The 11,580-nt window shown below is 43.7% G+C and overlaps 1 protein-coding gene across 3 annotated transcripts in view; it reads left to right on the plus strand.

Annotated features, from left to right (window-relative positions):
- Positions 1 to 11,302, plus strand: part of LOC131451848 (DNA-binding protein SATB2-like) — a 32,921-nt gene extending 21,619 nt beyond the window's left edge. For 2 of the 3 annotated variants that reach the window (XM_058622334.1, XM_058622335.1), the window contains 6 exons: positions 233 to 335; positions 1,997 to 2,047; positions 4,084 to 4,607; positions 4,689 to 5,180; positions 6,564 to 6,755; positions 9,481 to 11,302. In XM_058622334.1, coding sequence (XP_058478317.1) covers positions 233 to 335; positions 1,997 to 2,047; positions 4,084 to 4,607; positions 4,689 to 5,180; positions 6,564 to 6,755; positions 9,481 to 10,098 — 1,980 coding nt within the window. In that variant the 3' untranslated portion in view covers positions 10,099 to 11,302. The remainder of the gene's footprint in view (positions 1 to 232; positions 336 to 1,996; positions 2,048 to 4,083; positions 4,608 to 4,688; positions 5,181 to 6,563; positions 6,756 to 9,480) is intronic. The other variant, XM_058622336.1, reaches the window with a different exon arrangement.
- Positions 11,303 to 11,580: the final 278 nt, after the last annotated feature.

The raw sequence follows: 11,580 nt of genomic DNA on the forward strand, positions 1-11,580 counted from the left end.
GTGCAATAAAATTTTAAAATCATTCCTAAAACAAATAGGAATCCAGTGGAGAGAAAGAGAGAGGAGCAACACAGGTCCACAATTCATTTATTTCTTTTAGAGGTGAGCGGGCCGAACACAATCGTACGGCAGGCCAGATGTGGCCCGTACGCCTTGAGTTTGTGCTTTTAGACCTTTTCTTTTTTTAATGCATCATTCCTTACACTTCCTTCCTGTCTGTGTCTCTGTCCAGAGTATGATTTCAGCGATAGTGAACAGCTCCTACTACGCCAACGTCTCCACCTCAAAATGCCAAGAGTTCGGACGCTGGTACAAGAGATACAAACGCATCAAAGGTAAACTTATTCCTCCTGTGGAGATTTTTCATGTCCAACAGAAATGACCTCTGAGCCAAAGACACTTTGCTCCCAGACGCGCCACAGCAAACAGGCAGCTCTCTGCAGGTCTGAGTCTGGATGAATATTTAACACGCGTACAATACTGTCGTGGTTACTCTCCTCCTGGCCACACGGCAGAGTAGTGGCTACTACTGATGCCTTACAGCAAGACTGGGGTCTTTTTAGCTTTTTGCTAGTTTCCTCCCACAGTCCCAAACATGCAGAGGTTAACTGAACACTCTAAATTGACCATACTGTCCAGGGTATGACTCCATCTTTTTCGCTATGTCAGCTGGGATTGGCTCCAGCTCCCTGTGACCCTCATGTGGGAGGATGAATCTGTAGACAGTGAACGAATGAACGGATATTCACCATGCTGAAATATTCTACCACTGGAGACTTTTATGTTTAGTTTCAGTCGACTGAACCCTTTCATCAAATATCGATCTCTCAAGTGAAAAGGTTCCTGGGATGCATGTAATCCCGATGTTTCACAGTCGCCTGACTCCTTAAATGCACACAGGCTGTAGGTTTATGATGTTCAGCAACTCCTGCCTTGTTAAAAAACTTTACAGTTTCTGTGACCAACTCAAACCGTTCAGCTGTTTATACTTTATTTGCCTCCTGTTGCTTTTCACGCACAGAAAAAGCAGAGCCCTTTCAAAAGTGACACTTGTGACTGGGCTCACCTGCCTCGTCGCCTTTTTTGGTTGTTTTTTTTGTGTGGCCTCAAAAAAGCGAAGCGTAATTTTAATGAAGTTCTTTCCCATTCTTCTGTCTGTCCACCCCCTGCATGTTTACGAGCGTCTGTCAGCCTGTATGTGTCTAATCTGCAGCATGAGATGTCTGTCAATGACAGCTCTCAGTAGGAAGGAACTGTCACATGGTTCACATTAATGTCACCCTTAATACACATGACAAAACTAAATGCTCTTAACTCCAAATGGAAAACAGCAGTGGTAGCCCCCCCCCCCCCCCCCCCCCCCCACACACACACACACACACAAGCTTGTCTTACACATACACACACACACAGGGAAGGTAAAAGTCTGAAGCCCTGCCAAACCTCACTCCAACTTTTATTCCCTTAATAACTGAAAATGTGACTCCGAACCAAACCCAGTGGAAGCGTAATAAGAAGCAGATTTATGTGCAGCACAGCAGAGAGAGGCCAAAGAATCCAGAAGAGGAAAGACAAAGTTCACCTCAGCGATAAAGAGAATCTTTTCACTGATTTGATTAATCAGGAGCTCCTTGACCAACCTGTAGCCAACTTCATTCACTGTAAAGAACGCAGCAGCAGCAGCAGCAGCAGCAGCCCGTCACAGTGACTTATAGAACACTGGAAATTAGAACATTAGAAATTAAGTTTTAATGGACTATAAATTATAGAAAATAAACTAGATTTGTCTGATTTAAAGTACTCTTGAAGTAAGGAGTGTCTATTCCCTTGATGGCTGGTTTAAAAAAAAAAAGAAGCCATCGAAAAGAGGAGAATAACTGAAAAATGAAGGTACACACTGTTACAGAAAGGTTTAATAAGAATGCAGTACAGTTAAATAAGTGATGTAAGGGATTTATAATGACTCTGATGCAGACTTGTCATGTTTCCTCTTCAGGTGAATACATTGAGAAGATGTGGAGCGCACAGGACAAGTCGGATATAAAAGGTACGTTCAAGGGCGAGCTTCCTCTAATGTATACAGTGTATATATATTTATAATCTCTTTTACAAAATTTTTTTTTACTAATCTCAGGTCGCAAATCCATCACAGCGCCACATAGAGACAAACAACCATCCACTCTCTCACTCACATCTACGGTCAATATAGAGTGTCCAATTTGCCTAATCCCCAATTCTGCATGTTTTGGATTGTGGGAGAAAACCGGAGAACCCGGAAGAGTGCTGTGAAGGTAATCCCAGCAGCTGCTAATTACTGCATGTCCAAAACTCATTATTAGCATTATTTTAATCCATATTAACCTCAGACCAATATGATCTAAAGTCATACATCACTTTACTGCCTTCACAGCTGGCTGTGTAGGATGTCTGATCAATGGGCCACTTCAATCTACTTATTCTGGATGATTTTAGATTCATTTATGCAACTTTTCTCTGAACTCTTTGGACCGCTCTGAAAAATGAAGAAAAAAAAAAGTTTTATTAGATTAAAGATGTTTTTTTTAATTAAAGTTTTGTCCAATTAGAAAAGACAAGACAGCCATATAAACAATACAACTAGGCACATGTAAACAAACAACAATAAAACACTCAAATACATGAATAAATAAATAATAATAATAAGAAACTGTTACCCCTCTACAAGTCCTGAAGTTGACGCTCACACGAAACTCAGTCATTGTTCACATCATACCATCGAGAAGAAAAACAAACAAAATAAACAACAACACTCAGTTCAATTTATTGTTAATCCATCTATATCAAAATCATTGTTCTCAAGGAAATGATAGAAAAAAAATCCATAGTTTACCGAAAGTGTCAAGCCTGTTCTTGGTTGCGTAACTTATCTTTTCTAAAGTCAGTCATCATCTACCGCTTTATCCTCGCAGGGCCACACACAGATAGAGACAAACAACCATTCACTCTCACACTCACTCCTATGGTCAATATAGAGTGTCCAGTTCACCTAATCCCCACATTGCATGTTTTTGGACTGTGGGAGGAAGCCGGGGAACCCGGAGAGAACCCACGCAAACACGGGGAGAACATGCAAACTCCGTGCAGAAAGGCCCTTGTTCCAACCGGGGCTCGAACCCGGGTCTTGTCGCTGCAAAGCGAGAGTGCTAACCACTACACCACCATGTGGCCCATCTTTTCTAAAGTGAAAAGTATTAATTCCCCTCAACCATTGCCCTGTAACACAAGGAGGGTCTGATCTCCATCCATGCTTGGCTTCTAAAAAACAAATCAGTAATGCCCTAATTTTCTGGGGAAGTAATAAAGCCACCCGGATAAAGATTTAATAAACATCATTTTGGGAAATATTCTTTCGCCAATAATTAGGCCAGCCAGGTCTGATACCTTTTTCCAAAATCTGTGGACATTTCCACATACAGTATTATGAAACAAAGTTTCTTTTTTGGTCTTTACATTTAAGTATCAGGTCTGTTTGCATTAAAGTAGTGTTCTCTGTTCTTCTGTTCTCTATGCTTGCAATAAGACTTGTGATGACTCCTCAGAGAGTCTTCCAGTGTGGAGCAGGGAGGAGGTTTCAAACTATTTCTCTGTATGGAATAAAATGAAACTCCCTAAGCAAATATTTAAAGAAGGGTTTTTGAGGGAACCCATATCTGGATTTTGAGTTCTTCAAATGACATGAAAACAGTGTTTTCATTGTTGAGGTTCAGCTTCCCTGGCTTCACCCCGCGATGCCCAGGCTTTGAACCTTGTCAGCTCTACCAGGATGGAAATGGGGGGGGGGGGGGGGGAAACTGAGACAATAATTTAGTGATTTCTCCCAAATATCCATGGGAATTATGCCAAAGTGTTGATGTGTTTTTTTAAGAAAAGTCTGTTTAATTACTTTCAGCTTGTTTGCAGAATATAATTACACATTTAAAGGAATGTTACTCAAGTGTGATTCTGTTGAAACCCAGACTGAAAAAAAAACATCCCTGCTCTGATTTGAACTTCCCAGTAATACCACTCAATATACCTATATTGTTTGTGTGTGTGTTGACACAGTGGAGAGGGATTTAGACCTGGGCATCATCAGCCATCGTCCTCCCGCTCTCTTACCCTCCGCTGCACATCTGGCCACCATTGGTGGCCCTGGAGCTCTGCCAATCAAGAGTGGCCTTGGGGACACCCCCACGCCCACCCAGCCTCACGGTCTGCCTCACCCAGCGGGCCAGCACCACCCCAGTCCTCCACTGCGTCCCCAGGCTCCACCGCTCCTGGGCCACAGCAGCCTTCTGTCCCCTCAGCTCGTCCGCCAGCAGCTCGCCATGGCCCACCTCATCAACCATCAGCTTGCCGTCAGCCGCTTACTCGCCCACCAGCAGCACCCACAAGGAGTCAACCAGCAGTTCCTCAACCACCCACCCATCGCAAGGGTCTGCAAAGGCCCCGGGGGAGTGACTGAGTCTGGCCTCAACTGCTCAGGGGCCGAAGTCTCACCAGACATTTACCAGCATGTCAGGAACGAGCTGAAGAGGGCCAGCGTTTCTCAAGCAGTGTTTGCCCGCGTGGCTTTTAACCGCACGCAGGTAATCTAAAATAAAATGATGTCACTGTCCACCAGAGACTGAAGATAACAATGATAGTAAATGTGTGTGTGTGTGCTGCAGGGGTTACTTTCAGAGATCCTTCGTAAGGAGGAGGACCCTCGCTCTGCCTCTCAGTCACTGTTGGTCAACCTGAAGGCCATGCAGAACTTCCTCAACCTGCCCGAGGGCGAGCGTGACCGCATCTACCAGGAGGAGAGAGAGAGGAGCACCAACACGAACCACAACCACACCACCAACCACATCTCCACCCCTATCCCACACAGACACACACAGGTACCATATACACACACACACACACACACACACACACACACTCTGGCCTCATACTCAAACCCCAAACATCACCTCAAACAAAATATAGAATTAATGACATTTCCCGTTGTTTCCCTCTGTATGCAGATAAAGTGCAGCGTTTCCAGTGCAGAGCTGCCGCTGAAGCTCGACTCGCTGATGAACATCACGTCAGGGATCTACGATGAGATCCAGCAGGAGATGAAGAGGGCGAAGGTCTCGCAGGCTCTGTTCGCCAAAGTGGCTGCCAATAAAAGCCAGGTTAGTCGCAGTGAAACAGCTGTATTTGAAAAGCTTCCAGATCAAGCCTTTGGTTTAATTATACCACTGTAACTTTGTCTATGCGATGTGGAAATGATTAGGGCACATAATTGGTTCCGTCCAGATCATCCCAGGGACGCAGCTCTCTGCTCCCTGGGACCATCAAGGCTGTCGTTCAAAATCCCTCCCCTGGTGTCCGATCCTGAAGCGAGCGGACGTACTTGAGTGACTGAATAAGCCCTTATTCCGGCAATAAAATAAATATGTAATCGATTACTAACCTGATGATTCATAAACCACTTTTCAGATGCAGCTGCAGATCAAAGTCTGTATGATCGCAATAATAACTTGTAAAAAGACCTTCACACCCATCCAACATTTTTTTATCACTATCCACCACTGCAATAAAGTCTCTTTTTTAATATTTATATCCACAAACATCCTGCAGTTGAAGTTGCATACATAGCTGCTCCCTGACTTTCTGATGAGGGTGTAACAGGGAGGTGTGAGTGATTTCTTCGTGTGTGGGTGTGTGGAGTGTCTGATTACCCCGTTGTGGTATGCCATCATGTCTCCATCCTCATATAAACAATGCGGGCGATCGAGGATGAGATCAAAGCTCAGTCTGCGCTTTGAGGGAGGGAGGGAGAGAGAGAGGGAGAGAGAGAGGGAGAGAGAGAGAGAGAGAGAGAGGAAGAGAGAAAGAGAGAGCGCAATATGGTTTTCAAGCCAGTAGCAATGTCTTCACATTATCACACAAACCTCCTGCAAGTTCTTCATCACCGAGGCACAAGAAGTTAGAGTGTCGCAAAGGAAAAAGTGAGGGGGTGAGTGAGGGATGAAGGGGGGGAGGGGGGGACAGAAGGGGGAAGAAAATGGAGACAAGATGATGGAGGGATGATCACATTATTACCATTAATTTGCAGGCTGAAGGCTGTGAATAAACAACAGCTGGTGGCAGATCCTGGGTCAGCCTAGCAGATATAATCCAATCAAAACACACACACACACACATACACACACACGCACACGCACGCTCTCGATGTTTCCCTCAGTTTCATTCTCCTCCATCTTCTCTGCTCTGTTGCATTCAAAAGTATCAGAAATTGACCAAAAAAGCAGCTTTTTACACTGCAGTTGTTTTTCATGAAACAATGTGTTTGTGATTTTAGTTTGAGACAAATAGTCTTTGCTTCTACACAAGGAGCAATTTGCCAGATCATTACACTGTCCTAGTTAAAGACTTGTCTAGTGAATGAGTTATTTCAAAGTTATGTGTCATGTTCCAGCCCGATTCTGTCACGTCAACACTGCGTTACGCCGTCATTCATTGTCACTCTAGCTTTTTCACTTTTTTTTTCCTCCACTGGGTCTTGGCTGTAGGGTTGGCTGTGTGAGCTGCTCAGGTGGAAGGAGAGCCCGAGCCCCGACAACCGCACGCTGTGGGAGAACCTGTGCACCATCAGACGCTTCCTGGCGCTAACGCAGTCCGATCGCGACCACGTCTACGAGGAGGAGTCGAGGCAGCAGCACAGCGACAGAGTTCACAACGTTCTCCACATTCCCGACCAGCAGGTACCGACACGTACCAACAAATGTAGCCTCTCAGCGGTGTGAAACTCAATTAAAGAGGGCCCCAAAAATTAAAAACCTTCCATGGGGAGGGCTTCACACTCAGATTGTAATGGTTAAATGGCTTGTTGCAGGGAGATCCACTCCCCCTACTAAATGTTAGCACAAAACCTGCCTTACAAGATCAGTTCCGCCGACCTGGAGTCCTCAGAATGAAGAGGTCTCATGAGAAAACACAAAATATAACATCAAGGCTGTGATAGTGTTATTCAAGATGTTCATCGTGGCAGAGCCGGTGGAAAATAAGCAGAGAAAACCCATTGTCAGAGGAAGCGAGGGAGAGGAAACGACTGTCTTGAAATCCTTGAAAGATTAAGTTGCCCTAAAAAGACATGGGTCATTGAAAGTGCTTGAATTTTGTGTGTTGATTCATAATTACTTGCGGTGTTGTGGACACTGTCCACTGTCTTTCTCTCTCTCCGCCGTGAGATTCCATGCAGAACAATGAGCGAGTAACGTTAAGCATGAGAGAGCAAAATATGTGACGCCTTTGAAATGCAAATTTCAGGATTTCAAGACTGACTTTGACCGAGATACCAAGGACAAATCAATAAAACACAATGGACAAAGCGGGTCTTACATGTTGCTGTCCCATCTTAACCTGTGCCATCACATTTGGCCCTTGAATTTGAGGGGAATTGGTCCTGGAATAGGTCCTTTTTCCAGGACCAACACACGCTTAGCCAATAAGTCACTGTACTGTTTTCAAAGTTAATGAGTGTGTTTCTCTTTTTACGGGACAATGTAAAAGTGATACAGTAAATGTGTCAGTGGAGTTTGACACACGTGATGTAGACGATACATCAACCTTGTATTCTACTGGAATGATGACGGGAGTAACGAGTAAAAACTTTTAATAAACACAACCGCAGTGCGGCCATGTGTGAGCAAAAAGTACAAATCAAAGCATCTTTTATGAGTAAGAAAATGTTTTTGTCTCTCTGTGTCTGTGATCCCACCACCTGCCCTCCTCTTTGTCATCGTCGTATCCCATAAGTCATTGAAAATAGAAGTGGTAAATGACCTGCCCACACATTTCCTGCTAAACACTCCTCCATTCCACCCTCTACCCCAAAACCCAAGAACGCTCTCCAGTCAGGCCCTAACCTCAATATTATTCAGAACACAGCCTGTAATTATTGAAGCCGAGAGGGAGAAAAAAGGAATTGCCATTATCTTTATTTAGGTCCTTTAATTTTGATGGGCCAAAGATTTACATGTTGGAATTCCTGTGTTTGGGTGTGCTGGCCACCCCGCCCTGCTAATAGGCTTGAGCAGTGTGGTCGCCCTTGTGATGAATGGGGGGGGCGAGCGGAGCGTTCATGTTGGCAGCGGATGGAAGCGGGTCAATCACCCTTCCACTTGTACGACATTTCCTCTGAGCGATGGCGGTGCAGTGTGACATGGGAAGAGCGGGTCACTCGTGATTGTAGCCGTGACAGCTTTGAGGTCTGTACTGGAAAAAGTCACGAGTCATGTTCACACAGACAATGATGAGAGATAGACTCTGTATGTCGTTTATATAGTAACAAAAGGAAAAATATTTATTGATTCCAGACACTGTTAATGGGATATAGTGTGGTTTTGTGTCACGGCCCTCGGTCAGATGTGGTACCACCCGCAGCGCCGACTTTATGTGTATTATTTATGACCTGGAAGTCACATGTCGCCCGCATTAGTTTAGCTGTTAGTTTAGTTGTGCTTTGAAACCAGAGTCCTGGGTTCAAAACTCTCTTGTGAGAGACATTTTTTGTGTATATTATTTGTTATAATACACTCCAGATGAGAGTGAAAGAAAGGCAGATTAGATTATATAAAATAGTGCACTTGTTTGTAAAGTTTACTGTTAGAAAAAGCCTGGGATGCCATTGGCCCCCGGAAATCTTCCCATTATCAAATCTGGCCCTCGTTTTTGACACCCCTGGCTTAAGTCTTTGTTATCTTAAGAATATAGAAACTGAAAGTCAAGTTTCAGTTGACTATCCTCCACATAATTAACATAATTAACTGACAAACACAACAGCTGAATCATTCAGGCAGCAGAGGATCGTCTACTCTTTTGTGGCATAATGTAAAATGGCTGATTTTCTCTATGGACTTTGGTGTGGGGCAGAGAGCAGATTTGAAACTTTAGAAATGTTTAGGAAAGGGTGTCCGTGTGATGGCAAGGAAAAGCAGCATTCATATTGTCAATGTCTTTTAGGCTTAAATATGTATAGACTTGAATAAATCAGCCTTTGTTGAGGCAGCTAAAAATTCCAAATAAATTGGTTCTATTATTACTATTATCAGCCTTATACAACCATACTTCAAAAAACATCTTATTAATCGATCACATTGCTGCAATACAAATGTAGTGTATCATATCAGTGTATATACTTTGCACAAAGTGAAGTAATAGTGGTTGAAACAGTTATTTATTCGACATTTTATTTATGTGTTAATTAAAAGTCTCTCTATTATCTAATTGACAAATACTTACATTTCTTGAGCTCTGCTTATGTTCAAGCTATAGAAAAGAGGGCATTTCTTATTATATCTATTGTGTTTTTGCTGCGTATTACAAATTAGGCATTAAAAGTGTCATTTAATATGGTTCTGTATTTGCTGCATGAATGAAAAGTCTTAAAATACTCTTATTAATAATCCTTGAATTCTTTTTGAACAGGCTCTCCACAGACAGCCCCTCCCACCGCTGACCTCCCCATCTCCAGTCCATGAAGAACCACAGCCCGTCCTGCTGCCGGCACTGCACGGCTCAGAGGAGACGCCCCAGCGCGGGATGAGTCCAGGCCTCGGAGGACAGAAGAAAGCCCGCTCCCGGACACGGATCTCTCTGGAAGCGCTGGGAATCCTGCAGAGCTTCATCGGCGACGTGGGCCTCTACCCCGACCAGGAGGCCATCCACACCCTGTCGGCTCAGCTGGACCTGCCCAAGCACACCATCGTCAAGTTCTTCCAGAACCAGCGCTACAACGTCAAGCACCACAGCCAGTCCAGAGAGTCCGTCCCCGAGGACGACGGCGACAGCTTGAGTCCCAGCGAGGGAGGCATGAACGCGGTGGAGCAGAGCAGAGCGGAGGACGCGTTCTCCGCGTCCGAGGAGTCCAGCGATGACGGCAGAGGATCAGTGGTGTTCAGAACAGAGGGAGGAGATGACCGAGAGGTGGAGATGGAGCTGGAGAAGGAAGAGGCGGATGACGGGAAAGCCTCAGGTCCTGCGACGTCCTCGCTGTCCCCCTACAGCAGCCTGGACAGTCCACACTCTGCAGAGCAGCAGAGATAACAGCAGAGGACACACACACAAACAGCTGTGAAGCACACACACACACACACACACACATGCTCTGTACCAGAGCTGATCAGAGCTCAGTGATATCTGGACGACTACATTTGAAGGATAATATCAGTGTTTTTTTTATATTTTATAACATTGATGTAAAGATACTGTACGTACTGTATCTTTACATACACCGATGCTTAAATTTCCACTTCTCTCTAAAGTTGAGGATTTGCTCCTCTGAGAGCTTTAAGCTTGCGGTACACGTACTGTAAGTTACATGTACACGACTTCAGGAGAGAGGGAGAGAGAGGGAAAACAGTTCAAGGACGTTTCACTGAAGCCGTGGTGGAAGATCCTTTCGGATATTTAAAATAAATAAATGAAGACACATCGACTTACTGTACGTACAGTGGCTGTTTAGCAGCAGCAGCCGCCGCTCGTGTAAAGAGGTAAAGAGTCACTCAACTCGACAAAGCCAGTTTTCTACTCTACTTGTGTTTTTTCTATCGTGCCATTTATTGTCGTGCTTTGATGCTTCGAGCGTTTCCTACATGGACTCTTACTGACAATAAACCAGCTCCATTGTATTAATATTTATTGCCACCTTTGTATTCAGGAAATCAAAAGTATTATCGCTGTCATGGGTTTGTGGTCTTTGTAAATGTGACGAGAGAGGAAAAGTCTGAGCTTTGAAATCACAGACTTTTTATTTGCTATTTCTGGATCAATGTGTCGATTCATGAACATGAAATTTCAAAAGTGAAAAAACATGGACAAAAACAGTGATTCTTATTTATATTTAAACTTGAGAGTGAATTTAAATCATGAAATCATATTTCAGTTGCGACAAATGCAACAGTAAAAATCATTTCCGTATCAATTCCCTGAATCGTATCGATCCAGATCATATCACGAGAGACTGTGTGATATTGGCAAATCGCCCAATAGTCGACTCTGAAGCTGTCTATTTACACTCGATATGTAAACGCTGACAATCTGTCGTCATGGATGCAAATTACTGTCAACATTGTTTGTTTTTTTTAAATCATTTTGTGCCACAAAGGAACAGGGTAGGAAATGTATTTCCTTTCCCAGTGTGTGCGGCCCTGGACGAGAGCACACAAGCTTTTTATTTGTTCCACTTTGACAATTTAACTCTCTGTTTTGTTTCAGGACAAGAAAATCTGATAAAACCTTTTCAAATTATTGTGTAAAAGTTGCCCTGTTTTTTTTTGCCTTTTTCTTCTGAGCATGCAGCAGTGAATTAAGTGAATTATGCCACATAGTTAGGCTTGTTGTGTGTGAGGTAAAAAAATGATATCACACATATGTATAAGTAGAGATGAGCCAATATGATGTGTAGTATGGGTCCAATAGTTGTTGAAATCACTGGATAGGAAAGAGAGAGAAGAAGGATGTTAAATCTGACATAATAGAACTTTTGTTTCACAGTAAATGAGTTGTACACATAATATTTTTAAATTT

Source organism: Solea solea, chromosome 2 (genome assembly GCF_958295425.1).
Source record: "Solea solea chromosome 2, fSolSol10.1, whole genome shotgun sequence".
NCBI lineage: Eukaryota > Metazoa > Chordata > Actinopteri > Pleuronectiformes > Soleidae > Solea > Solea solea.